At 41.0% G+C, this 16,667-nt stretch overlaps 1 protein-coding gene across 8 annotated transcripts in view; it reads right to left on the bottom strand.

Annotated features, from left to right (window-relative positions):
• Positions 1–365: 365 nt before the first annotated feature.
• The window catches only part of RTN4 (reticulon 4), a 46,807-nt gene continuing 30,505 nt past the window's right edge, over positions 366–16,667 (bottom strand). For 7 of the 8 annotated variants that reach the window (XM_066995429.1, XM_048060923.2, XM_066995423.1 and 4 more), the window contains 6 exons: positions 12,402–12,609; positions 9,616–9,754; positions 3,679–3,748; positions 2,997–3,043; positions 1,796–1,854; positions 366–1,388 (listed from right to left, as the gene is read on the bottom strand). In XM_066995429.1, coding sequence (XP_066851530.1) covers positions 1,346–1,388; positions 1,796–1,854; positions 2,997–3,043; positions 3,679–3,748; positions 9,616–9,754; positions 12,402–12,609 — 566 coding nt within the window. In that variant the 3' untranslated portion in view covers positions 366–1,345. Of the gene's footprint in view, positions 1,389–1,795; positions 1,855–2,996; positions 3,044–3,678; positions 3,749–9,615; positions 9,755–12,401; positions 12,610–16,223; positions 16,377–16,667 lie in introns of those variants that run through there. The other variant, XM_013191054.3, reaches the window with a different exon arrangement.

Below are 16,667 nucleotides of genomic sequence, written 5' to 3'. Positions count from 1 at the left end.
TGAGCTGTCAGCACAGCTGGCCATGGTAACAACAGTGGCCTTCAGTATTCAGCATCGAGGCCTCCTCACTGCAGGAAAGCATCTGCTCTACGAGAACTACGCGCCAAACTGAGCATCACCCACCAACACAGCTATTCAGGACATCAGATCTGTAACTAGAACTGAACAAACTGCTTCACGCTGCACAAAAGGTATCATGAAAAATCCATCTACTCACATTGCTATAAATCTGACAAGCTATTTCTACCACCATGTACAATGGATATTTAATCACGATGAACTTAAACACAAATATATTAAACTTACCTCAAGAAAGCAAAATACCGATATTATTTTAAGTCTATAAGCTTTATTGATACTTGGGGTTTTGTTTTTTTTCTTGTTTTTTTTTTTTTTTTTTACATTTCACAATGCATTCCACAGACTTAGTTCAATACAGCTTAAACTGCAAGTGTATAAATTTTCATTTATAATTTCTTGCATAACAAGGTTTTAAGTTTCCAAACAACATTTGCAGCATTAGATATTCAGTCCACAGATTATCAGAGTTTGAGAGACTGTAGAGTTATTTGCTCAAAATCAACTACTGCATGTTTGCGCAACGAAGTGTATGCTGTAATCTTTTAATATATGTGGCGGTTCCTTTGTTCGTTACTTTTTTTTGTTGTTTCTTTTAAACAGATGCTAGTGTTTACAAAGACATTTTAGTTTTTCAAGCTTGTGTGCTATGGAGCTAGTCCAGAAATCAGTCAATTCTCTGAAGTATGAAGCACTGTGGAGCAGCTGAAAGATCTAAGCTTTGTGAAACACATATATATATATATTGGCAATTGATAAAACAATAAAATCACAATACAGCTATACTCATACCAAAAAGGCAAGATTTTTCAAAACTTGCTAAAATGGTATATTCTTCTAAAACATCTCATTTTAGAAAATCTGCATCAATCTACACAGACCATACACAGTGCACAAACTGGGAAGTGTTATCCTCCGCTCCATCTGCACTACCTCTTCTGGAACGCAGCAGCGCCTACCTCTGATGAAGCAAAATGTACAGCTTTCTCAAATCTTTTTGTATTAGCCAGTGCTGCACACAGGATAAAGAAAGATGATTAGTTTTAAATCCATACATAGCAGCTTACAATACTTAAGATGATGAAACACATGGCAGTCAAAACAGTTATTTTTCCTCAAACACTGCGTTGCTAAAAAATAAAGATCTGTGAAATTGCACTGCAATGTCAAGGGTTTTGCTTATTCCCTGACCCTCCCCATGTAAATCCAAATAAGTATTTTCCCCCTTAAAAGATGAACTTCCTATCAGTAAGTTGCTTCGGGCTTTTTATTCAGTTTTGCGCTTCAACCCAGGAATTTTTGCTTGGATCCTGCAAAAGGAACAGGAGAGGAAAAAGAACAGCATTTGAGTAAGGAAAAAAGAGTAGGTAGAAAAGCCTTCAAGACAGCAATGTGTGAAGGTAATTATCATGGCAAACCAACTATTACACTGAGAAATTGATAGAACTGCTAAAGGCCTCCTTCGCTCACCCCACAGCTGCAACTGCTGAGGGACTACAGTTTCACTAATATATAGATTTCTATTAAAAATAACATTGGATGAACTTAAATGCATCTCCAAGAAAAGAGCTGATTTCATAACCATTCCATTTTAAGCAAAGAACTTTCTCCTCCCACAACTAGTATATATAATGCATTTGTTATATACAGAAGCAGCATGTGTGCCAAGAACCTAAACATTATTTATGTTTAAATGAAAAACAAACAAAAAACTCACTTAGCCATCGCATCTTTGACATTCTTGTTCACTAGTCCCAAATAATGGTCAATTTGGGCCTGAAATTTAAGGTAAGAGATGTTAGAGACCAAGGCTTACCAACAGTTCCTTTGCTGCCTGGCAGGCAGTTACACACACCAAGACATGCCTTGCAGGAATGACCACTGATGGAAGGAAGCAGCTCAACAGTGTTTATTTCCCAGTTTGATGCTGCTCCAACACAAGTATGCACAACCAAGGCCCGTGGTGAGGAGTGAGCAGTCAGCTCCTCTTTCTCCTCTGGGCACCACAGAGAAGGAAAGCTGCTTTGCTGTTGAACAGCTTACACCCTCCGAGAGCAGCCTTCAGCTTGTCAGGAGGATCGAGGAGCCCAGGCTAAGCCACACAAACTGTCCTTCGTCTTTCTTTTCACTGCACAGTATTTAGCTCGTTTCTAGGGTCATACAGAGGTTGGAGAGGAGCCTGAGAAGCTCTCCCATCTTTTTAGAGCATTTCTTCCACCTTTCCTACATCCCAGACTGACCTCCAGGAGCAGAGTTGTTTTGGAAAGAGGAGAAGGAACTGCTAAGCCAGGGCTGGCTTCCCCCCCTCCTGTGCTATCACCTGCTGAAGACAGTCCCTGAGCAAGCTCTACTATTATTTAATCATAGTCATTTTACTTTGGCTTCTTCTCACCGCCTTTTCCTTTACATTAGTCTGTTGATAGAAGTATTAGACTGTGCCAAGCCTTTCCTGCTGCCTGCTTTAGCCAAATTACAAATTCTGTGGGGCTTCAGGACACAAATCCTGAATAGCAGCTCCAAAGTGTTTTTGTTTTTTTGTTTTTTTTTTCCTCTCTCAGGAATTGGTTTTAAAGTACTTACATCAAGATTCACACACCCTGCCTACTGCTGCAGCAGGCCTGAACAAATCTGGATGAGAGGAAGAGAAGGCCTCCAGGTTAATCATGTTTTTTTTCATAATCGTTTGCTGGGGAATCCGCCTTACACTTCCACCAAAAAGGAGGAGGGGAAAGCATGCATGGCCTGGACTTCCAAGTGAACTTGGTTCTCTTGGCTCTGGCAGTGACTCCTGATTAAAGGCCTCCATTTTAAAGACTTCAAAGAGTTTAGAAGAATAAAATGAATTTGTATTTTCTCCTGGTTTTGCTTCAACAGAGCTAACTTTATGGAATATTTAATGAACCTTATTGAACACTCACCTGATGTCTCTCATAAATAACAGGAACACTGAAGAGTGAAATCAAAGCTGGAAAAGAACAGATCAAAGGTATAAATATTGACAGAAGGAATGGTGCTCAGTTAAACAAAGACTAGCTTTCACACCTTGACATTTCTTTCAAAAAGGTACAACAAAAAGAAATAACTAGGCCACATACAAAAAGTGTTGGCCAGTAATTTAAATAATCCCTGTTCAGGAGAAGCTGGGCTGCTCTCCAGGTCTTGTTAATGATACAGTAAGTCTGGTCACAGTTCACTTTTTCACTGTGGGTTAGGGCACATTCTTCAGCAAGAATGCTTAGGTCAGTGGCACCCCTGTCTGCACTGCTCTGGGCTACAAGAAACAAACTATCTTCAGTGGGAGGTGACCAGAGCTGATTTTGTACCCCCACCAAAGTTACAATATAGCAATGATATTAAAGAAAAGCTAACCCTGACAGGGAGATATGATGTCTGGAAAATGTGCAACTTCACAGAATTCAACACAATTCAAAATTATCCATTCTGCAGGGTTATCAATGTCCTAGAGAAAGGACACACAACTATACCATCTTGATACACTCTCAAGAACACAGGAATAGCCTGGGAGTATCGGGCAGACTTCATTGCTTTTCCAGGGTTATTTTGTAATGCCAGGTATTTAACACAATTTAAAACGCTTACCCAATATCAGTAATGTCAGACCATTAAACAAGGCACCAACATAAGTGAATACCCACATCAACACTGCGAACTGAAAAATAAAAAGCACATGTCAGCCTGTGACTGGTCTTACAAGAACATACTAGTTATACCAGTGAGATAACTTCTCTAAATGTACATATGAAGCTGGAATACCCCAAACTCCACCCATGTGCATCTAATGTAATTATAGATGAGTGACGAGATGGCTGAAGGGTTTAGTAATGGGATATGTGGCCTCTTGCGTCTAGGTCATTGGGCTGAATTCGGCCCAAGTCAGCAGTGACCACAAGCTGTCAGTACGTGGTGGCTGCTCAAGGCCCTCTGCGTGTACACAGCACTTCCAATACAGCATTTAAGAACGACGGGCAAACAGTTCCTACCTCCCACCCTTCGAAGACAGGAACAGGACAGGCAGGGAGGTTAAAGGGCTGGCACATGCCACAGCCCTTGGGGACAGAGCGAGAAGGAAAGCAGGTCATTTGGTTGCATGGCAGCCCAGCAGCCAACACATGAGCACATCAACCCTGGGGCTGCAAAGCCACCGGTGGCACTGCCCCACCAGAGCCACGCTGCGATTCTCCATGAAGCACTGACTATGCTAGGCAGGCAGGGGCTTCTGCCACACTGGGTGAAAAACCTGTCTGGAAGGAAGGGAATGCGGCAAGGCTGGCTTGCGTGACTTTCTTCCCTTAAACAACACAAGGACTTAGAATACTACAATATTCACGGAAGAAAGAAGTCATCAGTGCCATAAAATGGAAGACGGCTGCAGGTCAGAGACAAACTCCAATGAGAAGACTTTCCGTTAACGCGCACCCAGCCCTTCCCGCTGCTGTTCGTGGTGCCTGCCCCAGCACCGGCCTCGCTATTGCTCCCCCTGCCCTGCTGACTCCGCTCTTGCGCAGGCCCTGTCGGGGGGGGGGGGGTCTCGACCCTGCTTCAACGGTTTTGCACAGCTCTGAGGGAGTTAAACCCCACCAGCTTTCCATCAGGTGCAGAGTGACCCAAGCACACCTCTGACCTATACCAGGGCAGGAGCGGGCTGCAGGCTGCCAGCTCTATTTCTGTGTAGGATTCCTCCCTGAGGAAAACCAGCCCATTTCTTCTAGTGTTGCACAGCCCATAAGGAACAGAGCAGAAGCCAGGATTCGGATGTCAGATCTAGTGGATTTAGCAGCACTTATTTCTTGCTAAGCAGACAAGAACCCCAGCACTCTAATCAGCTAAGCATGTCTGGTTATTTTCTGGGCAAGACGCTGCAAAACAGTGGAAGGTGGTGCAGAGGCTGCAGATCCATCCAAATCCAAAGATGTGGGCACAGACAGCAACCGAAGGTGAAGCACCACAATAAGCAGGAGATGCAAAGGCAAAAGACGGGCACAAAGCACTGCAAAATAAAGACTCTAAGCTGAAGGACTGTGGGCAAAAGATGCAGACTACAGCTGAGTTACTCAGAAGTTATGCAGTCAGACGTCCATTTTTAGCTTATCATAAGACGCAAAATGTCCAAACCAAACAAAATCAACAGCCAGCAGTAAGGGCAGGGCAGTAAAGACAGGTCTAGCTGCACAACCCCTGTAATGACAGTAAGTTTACTTCAAGAGCTTCCTTCAAAGCTGATCCCATTCAAAATTGAGCAGGATTAATTGCAAATGATGCAGTTCTTTATCTGTCAGTTCTTTCCAGAGGTGACGCAAGTAGCACTAGAGGCACAAAGTTAACCCTGAAAAGTTAACCCAAAGTTAACAAGGCTGCAATGTTACCATCAGCTGCATTTCCACTGAAGGAATTTGGCAAGTTTATCAAGAAAAATAAAGCAGATTTCTCTAACCTCCCTCATGATTCATTCAAACCTTGGCCCAGTTCTGCTCTCTGCAGTGCCAGGGTGAGAGCTAGCTGCCAGCCTCTTTGCACAACAACTTTACCAAAGCAAATCTCCACTTTCTGAGCAAGTCTGTCCCTGCAGCATGTCCCCTACCCCAGAGATAGGAGGAAAGCCAACAACTGTTATACAGCAAAAAGCCCCCAAGTTTGTGAACACTCAGAATGACTCTCTCACAAAGCGTGCATTTGGTATCGTAAATCAGCTGGCTTCAAGCACACACAGTGAACCATTTTGACTGCTCCCTGAGCTCTCCCCTGCATGAGCACAGTTCCAGAAGCAAGGCACCACCCTGCCCAGGTAAACATTGATAACAGAGCTCAAGACTATGCCCATGTCAGAAAACACAGTTCACGTAAGCAGTGGGGTAACAGAAACGAAATCAATCCAAAAGTCCAACAACTATCAGAACAATCACTGGAATATCATTTAGTAAGCACTGAATTTATGGTCCCAGAAATATAAAAATCCTGAAGTTAACATTTGACTGACACTGGCATTGCACCTCCTCAAGTCTGCCCAAAGCAGTGCCAGGGTTTAATGACAAAGTCTATAGTGTGTGAAGTTTCTGTCCACTTTGCCCATTTGTTCCAGGCAGGAGAGGGAACCCCCGACCCCAGTGAGACCACCTCTCTTTGCCATGTCCTGCTGACTGCTGTCAGTAAATGACAGCTGTTTTCTAAGCTGTGGCCACCAAAGCAAATGATGTTCAGCAAAACCCTCCAAAGCCCCCTCCCAAACCACCACCTCTCCATCCTCACACCTTTCTGACAGTTAAAACCAGGCTCCCAGGAATAAATGGACTCAATCTCAATCCCTCATTTACTTATGGTCTCTATTTTTTCCTAGAAATGAGACAAACTTACAAATGTGTAAAGGTTTACCTCAAGCATGCCTGAACACTTAAAGCTCTAAGATGAAAAAAAAAAAAAAAAAAAAAAAAGCTGAAAGCAACCCAGGACTGACCTACAAAGATAATATTGTTCTTCCCACACACTCAGAACAGGATAGAAGGAAGGCACAGGGCCCAAGCTCACCACTTGCACGTTACAATGATATGTGAACCAGCAACAGAACTGTGTATCTGAAGGACTGGATCCAGTTTTTGCCTACCTTATTCAGTGAGACTCCCTAGTACCCAAAGCATAAGGCAATTTAATGGCAAATCCAGAAAGGCCCATATATCAGTTTCTTTACTATAAACCAGTTCAAATATAGCACAGAGCTCTATTTCTCAAAATATCAGTTGAGCAATGACAAATTGAAAGCAACTGTGCCCTGACGTCAGAAGAGAACTGCTACTGATTGCGCAGCCCTGGGTGCACTGCTCGATTACTGTGAGTCAGGACAAAGTGCAGCTCCTCCTCGGACCCTGACAAGGGCTCTGCTGAAATTTCCCCTGAAAAGCTATGAGGAACTTCTCCTTGTGCTGCATAAATATTTAGTACATTTTAAGACTTCCATGACTGAAGCACTGTTTAATAAAAAAAAAAAAAAGAAGAAAAAGATCTTAACGAGACAGATTTTACAGCCAGAACTATTATGCACAATAAACTAACCTGCAGACATTTTCTACATCAAAGCTCTTTAACTTTCATTATATACAAACATGCTGTTTCCTATGGTGAAGATGTTTAAACTACACGAGCCAGGCATATTTTTTTTTAATAAAAACAGAGCTGCTGTATTACATAAAACCTCAGCATCTTAATGTTCTCCTCAAGCACAAACTCTTCAAAATCAGCAACTGTAAATGGTCCTGACATTCACTAGTTTTATAGAGGGTTGCTCCCAACTACCATAAATTAGACTAATTAACCCACATAAAATGTTTTAAATGCCAGAATAGAGGGGAAGTGAATTATTTCATCTGAATGAAAATGTATTTCCTACATACCATACTATTTTAGAAGTGATTAGAGTGCCTTGAAGACATCTTGACTGGAATTAATTCTACTACTGGAAGACTTAATTCTTAAAACAGTGCTAAGTAAAACAGCAGTTGGCTATTCGCTGCTTCCCCTTCCTTACTGCAAGGGACTGTGAACTCTAAACAAATAGTGTGGAAATTCGCATAACTCAGATGAAGGATCATACCACAAAGGGCTTAATTATTGAAGAAATACAAGTGACCTTGTGACTACAAGGTTTTCTGTGATGTATCCAGTTGTTTAATACGATCCAAATATGACTTCAGCAAAATAACCTTTTTTGAACACTGAAACTCAATGCCATTAAAAAGCGCAATAAACAGAATATGTTCCTTTCCTCCCTCACACTCCAAGTTTATGTTATCCAAATGCAGTTCTAGTCACATAACAACAATTCCTTTGACCAAGGCCACAGTGCTGCAGAGATGCACCGCAAGCACACAGCCACTGAAGTGCGAAGGCAAGCCAGCCTCTCACAGGCAGCAGGCAGGGCTGACACGATTTAGCCATCCAAACCAAGCCCCGAGTGGGAACACCAGCAAGGCACAGACAGAAACAGGCTCATTTATGCCGTACTGTCATAAAATGACTACAGTAATATCAATCGTGTACAGAAAGGTGACCAGAAAATACGAACGCACAAGCACCTCATAAAAGTACTTTTATTGCACAGCCCTGTAGGAGCTGGAAGAATACTGCACAAAACCCTGGGCTAATCCTTCATCTCCTCTTCTCATTCTGAGAACCTGAATCTTTTCTACGAGCACCAGATCACGGGTGATAACACCCAACATCCTTACACATCTTTTCCTCTTTCCAGAGGGAAAGGGCTCTTCCTGGGGAAGACTTGGACAACATTATTTGCAATACCCACAGTACCAACTCCTCACTTTGCTTATGTAGGAGCAACTGCATGAGAAGTGCATCTATATGAGAAACTGCATCTAGAAACTCTAAGATCCTGAGAACTATCTCCAATTTCTATTCCACAAATAAAACGGACTTTTAGAGCCTTCCTATTTTATTCCAAGTTTCTCTACAAACCCCTTCTCTCATCCTCACAACAACTCAAAGGCCTTGGCAAAGCACTTTATAAGCAAAAGATTTACTGGAGGATAAATGCAACTTTATTTCAAGATTATGCAAACTGAAAAGCAAATGGACAACAAGTTGTACTCAGTAAAGGAAACAATTGTTTGAAAGACAAAGAAATGTGATAAGCTTGGCAGGAGAGAACATAAGTCTCACAGAATAAAAATGAAGGATTTTCAGCCATTTTTACGCCATTTCTTGCTCTGCCACCTCAGTAAAGAGCACCTCAGTTTTGCTCTGCAACGTTCAGTAAACTCTATTCAATACTAATTAAACATATACTAGGTATCTGTTAGGCTGTTTTGCATGCTTTATGCAGAGTTGTTTCCAAAAAAACATTTCAGTAATTGGTATTGCTAAGAAAAACAACTATTTACACCCAAACCAAGTGACCAAAGAAGCGTCCACCTTCCTAGTAAAGCACAGGCGTTATTCAGTCCCAATTCTTCCAGTAAAAAAATGGATAGAAAACTCCTGCTGTTCAAGGCAAGTAAGTGTACATTAATTGACCACTTGCTAGTCTCTGTACAGAAACAAACCGAAAAACATAAACCAGACTGTGCCAGTCTAGCCGTAAACGGAGATATTTTTTTAAGACAGTGAGTGAGAGAGAGGTGGTAGTGATGCATTCTGAATGCCCATACTGGAGCAGTGTCTTGTTTTCTTAAGATTTCTGCTTTTAAGCACCAGCAAGGAGGTGTAACAGCTCGACTGTATGCAGCCAAAGCTCATTTCAGTTTTCCATTCATTTTTACTGTACTGTCAAAATGAAGTACAAATAAAGCTAACCACTCCATGACTGCATTCAGTACTTAATGTATCTAAGAGAATGCTGCACTTGCTGAAAAACCACAAAAATTGGTACTTCCAGCAAGCAAACTAAAACTCGATACAGAGCCAAAGATGCTATTGTTCATTCACATTTGTAAGGACAAGTGGGCTTTGCTAACCTAGGTCAGCAAGGAATCTATTTACACAAGGCTGTCACATCTACAGCTGAAGTAAACTTACCTTCAGAGAATCAACTAAGTCATCGACTAGGAAGAGACGTCTCAGCTCTTTGACTGTGCCATTAACATGACCAAGCACAACATTACTGTATTTCTGAATAAGCTCTTCAGACACGGCTACGTCAGACTCCAAGTAAGCCCTGCAAGAAAGAATAGCTTATTAAACTGTACTGTAAGAGTTCTGCCAAACAATATCAACATACAGCATGTTAAAAAGAGAAAAACCTCACTATATGTGGCATGCTACAAGTATAGAACAGAGCTAACCTAAGTTATTCTTGGAAGGTAAAAGCAAACCTCAAAAGAGGAAAAACACACCCATATCCTCTTAAAGAGAAAAGAATAAAGAGCTTCTCTCTCACAGCTCTGCTGTGCTAGTGTATTTACAAAGTCACATGCAGTCTTACCCGGAGACCAGGCAAAAAGGCACGCTGGCTAGCACACACGAATGAACAGACAAGGCTAGCAAGTGGCCAAAACAGTTTCCAGCACCTCTGACACGTATACTGCTGTCTATCACGCTAATAAGGCCAACGTACATTTAAAATAAGAGACACCGATGGACAGGCTGGCAGGGGAGGAGGAGATCATTTACTGATTTTGCTACTGCATTAGGAAAAAGAAAGTTCTTAAGGCAACCTGAGACTCCGCTGGACTTGGTATTTCTACGTTTCTCAAACAGAAACTATGTCCTACAAAATCAACATATCCATTCATACTGCTAGAAGACACTTCTGAAATCAGCATCACACTGTGACAAATACACTAATAAGGCATGGCAAAATGAGAATTTTTTATTGTTTGCTCAAAAATACTTCTCACAATTAGTGACAGCAATTCTTTTAACAGAAAGATGTAAAATTGTGTCCAGTTAAGTGTCCTTTCCACTACACCATGACATTTATCTGTAGTTGTTGTGGCTATGACAATTTAGACTCTTTAAATGAAGAGTAATTGATCTGATTTGTGCATTAGAGGGAGACGGAGTAATGCAGCACTCCTGTCACAGGGTGCTCATTTTATAGTTACTGCACCTTAACTATTACTTTCAGTTGGGGATTCTGCTTTGGGGTGGGAGGTCATTTTTGCGTTTTTGATTATCCCCTATTATGCATAGGAGACATATAATGGAGTCTCCTACATATATTAGTAAGGCAAAGCTAAACATTGCCTTGTGTTAAGTCCAAAGCAAATTAAAATACTCTCAACGGTAACTACACAGGGCAGCCATTTCAAGGCTACATTTCTGCTGTCCACATTTGGTTTGAATCTGCACAGCCACCTCAGCTCATCAGCAGGAGATTTGGTACTTGAATCAAAAGGTACATCGATCTCATGGATGTCTCTTCACTGTCAAACTAAATTCAAGTAAAAGCATCCTTCCTGCAGTTGAAAAGCAACCAGGGATGTCGGAAAAGAATGTCTGGAAGCTTCTTATGAATATCAGTATTTTTAAAAATAAACTGCTTAAAAAGCACAGAGCAAACCGGATTTCCACTGGGACTTATTCACCCTAGTAAGAAACAAAGGCCTTAATGGTTTTGTTTTGCAAAAGATACATATTTCATGCTGCTACTATGAATATTATTGTCAATTGGCCAGATGTATTTTTTTCTAAGCTTGAAAACAAATACTTTTCCCCTCAGAGTTCTGTCCCACTGTTGTTTTAGGTAGAGATTGGCTTGTACTGGCTAAATGAGCCACTACATGTAGACAGGGAGAAAAAACAAAAACAAAACTCAAGAAAATATTTTACTTTGTCTTACTAAAGATGAGAGGAAGAAAAAGAATGACTGGAAACACCATAAAATGAGTAAGAGGGCTGTAAATAGGAGGGCAAGCAGTATTTTCTGAAAGATGCAAGGGAAATTCAGACTGAACCACTTAATTTGTTGAAAAGGGAGAGAAGCAAGAGCAGTGTGGGACAGGGCATGCACTCTTAGCAATTAGTCTAACCCACCAATATATTTATTTCTCTTAAGATGCAATAATGCATCTGCAATAATGGGCACCATTGTACTCTACACAGAGTATGATTACCAAGCAAGCTGCATTCCCCCCCGCAGGGAAGTGCACACATGGTGTACCCCAAGGACTTAGCTCAGCACTCAGAACCACTTAAAACCACTTAATCCTACGATTCAACTCCTCAATCCTTAGGAATTCCTTCAGAGTCCAGGTTTCTGGATTTCTTATCTGGGCAGGCTGCAATGAACCTGGATTCCGCTGATCACAAGGCAGCCTTGCATATGGAGAACGCAGCTCTGCTGTTACGTGCTAATATATAATTTAAGGAGTATTCTGAAGTTTCAAAAAGATACAAGTACCCCCTACTACATTTATTATATTTTTTTGCTAAATAAATTGCATTGGAAGTGCTGAAGTAATATTTACATTTTGTACATCATCTGCCACTGGTTCGCATTCTGAAGACTACGCCACTCCAAAATGCACAAATTATTCCATTAGGTTGGAATATGGTTTTTTGTTGTTCTGTTTTTAAATGCAAATTAGGACACTCTAGCACTGCCAGGAAAATCCCCTGTAGCAGGAAAATCCCCTGTACCAAGTGCTCAATTCATTTGCTTTTCCACTGTGTTTGCCTCCTGAGAAAAACTGAAAGCAGTGTAGTCGTAGGCTGGGTGACCGACTTTTCAGTACAGAGGCTATTTACATTATTATGCAACATAGTATGGCATATGTCATTTACTGCTCATAACAGCACCAACAGTGCTGCGCCCCAAAACAACACACGTTTTTTCTTAATTATAATAAGAAAAACCTCACCTAAACGGGTGGCCTTCATCGGACTTTTGGATTGCCTGGATGACTCCCTTGTATATCCTAAAGCTGATGGTCACAGAAAGCAGGGCCAAGGCAATGTAAGCAGTCACGCTCACGATGCTGAACACTGTTAACGAGAGCAGCAGGAACAAGCTGGCACCAAACACCACTCCTGTCTTCTTAATGTCTCGCCAGTAAAGGAGGTCAACAACTAAAAATTAAAAAAGGTAAGAAATTAGCACAAGATACCTTTTGCATCCATATGAAAACAGAGAATGTCATTCACTTGACTGCTGAGAGTCATCAAGAATGGAACTCGCAATCTCACTATCAAACGAGAGCTGAAATTGCAGCTAGAAATAGGTTATTGTAGCACTGCTTTTGCATTGGAGTTCAGATTATTGGGATTATTGATGTTAGGATTACCTGAAATGTAATTGCTAAAATTTAAGAACGATTCTGCCCCTAAGTGATGTCAGAATTAATCTCTTCAACTGCAGTGCTGTGTTATGCATAAGAACCACAGCAGCTTGTGCTTCATTTAATTTTATTTTTGTGGAGGCCACTTACTGAAGAGGTTAATTCTGATTCCCTGTTAGGACAAATGACACATACATTAACAGATCTCTGCACCATGGTATCATTGCAAGTCCAACAGAGGCAAAGGCATCAACAGTTTGTTTTGTTTCCTTTTGACTGAAGAAGTTCCCTCGGGAGTATATGGTATTGTGACAGAATGAGCCATTAAGATGGACTAACCTCACTCTAATTTCAATTCAGGACAAATCTGCTGTGCTACAAATGCAAAATCCTTCATTTATAAACCAAGTTTATTTTTTCTCTAAGTGACAGCTGAGAATGCTGTATTATGCCATGTTCAGCATCACCGTTTAAAGCAAACTACACCCTTGCATAAGTCATAAGTAATGGCTTAGTGCATCAATTGCAGGGTTTTTTTTGGTTGGTTGGTTTTGGTGTGGGGGGTTTTTTTTTGGGGGGGGAGGTTTGTTAAACAATTTGTTCATGAAATCCGCCAAACATCATTCTCCATTGCTGAGTACACAACTGTGCAGAATCACCTAGTCTGGTCTAGTTTTATACTTCATGGTGAGGTAACACAACAAAATTCACTCTTCATGGTTTCTACTTCCACAGCTGATTAGGTTTCATGAGAATAAATTCCTCTTGTGCATCAAAACTGCTTGTTAATAGTGGTAACGTAAGAGTTATTAAATGCAGAACTCAAGACGAATTACAAACTATTACTACTGTTACAACACAATCTTAGTAATCCTGTCCTAGACATTGCAGAAGTTAACTGTAAAATAGTGTATTACAATTCAGAACAGGATTCTTACTCTAAATTACTGTAAACAAAGCAAATCAAAAACAGTATGATTATTATTTTTTGCAGGATGAAAGTGTGCTAATGCACCAACATTAAATAACTTAGTAGCCTCTTTAGGGCAACATCTGCATAATCCTTTTGTAGGTACAACACAACAATGCCACTGGAGCAATTCCACGTGTTTCAGAAGCTGACATCCTTTCTTAATTATTTCTGTAGGGAAACCACACTGAGCAGCAGGCACTGCAAAAACGAAAACTCTGGTCAGAAACTTAGGGAAGCCATTTTCGTAACGCTAAATATTTTACCTAAATATTTAGATTAATGTATTGGTAGAAATTTCCTCAAGCTCTACAATCAGGTTACAGTTACATGAACGCTTTAAATTTGTCATAAGCCAAAACTGCTGTTGAAAGAAATGGTCTCAGCCCTCCACCACGCAGTCCCATTACTTTCTTCTGCACGGCCATACACAGAACCAGCCTGGTTCTCTGCATGCAGCCAACAACCAGTGGAACAAATACAACAACACACCAACGAAGCAGTCGGCCAGATCAGATTCTGGATGTGGTTCACCATGTGACCCTGCAGACATATGGGGTGAGAGATAGAGCAGCCAACCGAAGGAGGTGACACTCCTGCTCTCAGAACAGCATCAGTTTAAAGTCCTTGTCGAATTGCAGCCCAACATATCCCCAAGCACTCTGCTGACCCGTTAGTCCTCTGGGTCTCTTCGTGCTACAAAGCTGCACTGCTATCTTCCCTGTCAAACAAACAAAGCTCTAAGCCAAGGCAAGACAAGTACTTTTCTTTACTATTTGTAAAAATCAAACAAACAAAAAGTAAGTCTCAGAAAAAATCCTTTGGTATGAACTACAAACCCTACATTTAACAACGTTTTATTTGGTTTCTTTGGCTCTAATCACAGAAGTGTCTATCAGTGTCTCTGTACACCTTACATTAGCAAGTTCAGCATGCAGAAGGCGGCTAGGGATGAAGCTGTGAGCATGACCTACAAACCACTGGAAACTGAAGAGCCCTTCCAAAACTGAGCCGCAAGTATCCGTAACACTTGGGTGAGATTTTCAAAAACCATCTTGACAAAAAACATTGGTGGGCATTTTGCTCCTAAATCATGCAAAAATCTTTGATTTTTTTCCCTGAGTATTTGCTTCAGATACTGACACTACATTTATTTTTAAATGGTGCAATTTGAGCATCCATACATTAATATTAGGGTGATGCTCACGTGACACACTAAGCATGGCCGTACTCTCCTTCTGCAGATGGCATTAGCTCTATAAAAGCAATACTCCCTTCTCTGTAACACAATTTTAAAGCATCTATGCTGGTAGAGGGTTCTTACTGCTTCATAGGAAACCACATATTACAACTGGTAGCGTGTTATACCTGAACCCAGTTATAAAAATGTAAAGACAGTAATTCATCTGTATGACAGTTTCCAAAATAGGAGAAACAAAGGCAAATTGCTGGAATTAAAGCACACCACAAACACCAAATGGCTTCCAGCAACCTATCTTCAGGTCTTTTGTTCTCAGTAATAAGAAAAATCCCCAAGCTAGGACCTCCCAGACCACAGTTAAGCTGCACAAGAAGACTTTTCCCCCTCAGTTAAGCTGCACAAGAAGACTTTTCCCCCTCACTCTGTCTCCACTCCATTTGGAGAACAATCAAATCAACCTCCACGTCACGACGTGTGTATCTTGTTTCATAGTGAATTCTTCAAAGGGAAATTTGGTGTTATATATCACCTGAAAAATGGAATTGTAATTTTTAGTCCAGAGAGTAAATGGTGAAATTGATTTTTTTCCCAATTGATCTGAAACAGGTATTTGCATTTCTTCCTAAAGTAAAAGAAAAGGTTAAAAGCATTACTATAAGCAGCTTTCTGGTGTTAACTTAAACATAAGATATTCACAGCAGATTAAAAAATAAAACCCAAAAAAACGGACTCCCAAGAACAGCACTGCCAAGCAGCCTCTCCTCACTGAAACTGTTTTAAGCTGTATTTTATACAACATGAACTATAATCTCATGCATTTAATTCAAGTATTCCAGGCCTATTCTAAAGCAAGAACAGCTGCCTACATTTGGTAAGCACGAACTGTCACTTGGCATATCTAAAAATAGTACTGCTAGCATCCGTGCCTTACATGCAGAACTCATCCAATTACATTTTGCTTATAAAGCAAGTGCCGTGATAGCAGGTTTATCACTGTATTTTTTGAAGTCTCTTCTTTCTTTCACAGTCATTTATCTTAAAACTGAATAATTGCATAGTTTCTTGATGACAAAAAATAGTGGTTTAATATATTTAACCTGACAATCCTCTCTAAAAAAAACAAACCAAGTAATCCACTCTTTTTTTAGAAAGAGAAATTTAGAAAGAGAAAGATCTACAACAGAGCTTAATTCACACACATGAAACGAACCAAAAAAAAAAAGGGGGGACTAACCAATTTTGGCATCCATCTTGAGTTTGCTTGCATGCACCCAGATCTTGTACAGCTGACTACCCAACGCCTTTTCACTTCCTGCTGGGTCATTCAAAGGTCAGCAGATATACGCAACTGCCTGCCTGCTCGCTGCGTCTCGCTGCGAGCGCGAAATCTCGCAGGCAAGCAGGAGGCTCGCAGCCCACAGCCAATAGCCGCCTCTCTGCTAAGTCCTTGGAACGCAGCTGCCGGGCAGAGATGCGTGCCTACAATGAACAACTACTCTGCACGCAGCCTTTAAGAACAAACAAACAAAGGGCTTCAGCACCATATAAAGACTATTTGTCTAAAGGGAGAATGAAGATTTAAAAAAAACGCAAGCAGCGTGTGATTTACAAACATTGTGTGAACAACAGCCATTACACTAGAATCTTTCTGTAATCTGAAATGTAAGCAGAAAATCCT

Source organism: Anser cygnoides, chromosome 3 (genome assembly GCF_040182565.1).
Source record: "Anser cygnoides isolate HZ-2024a breed goose chromosome 3, Taihu_goose_T2T_genome, whole genome shotgun sequence".
Lineage (NCBI taxonomy): Eukaryota > Metazoa > Chordata > Aves > Anseriformes > Anatidae > Anser > Anser cygnoides.
Note: the sequence above shows the minus strand (reverse complement) of the source record. Positions and strands in the feature narration are given on the sequence as shown.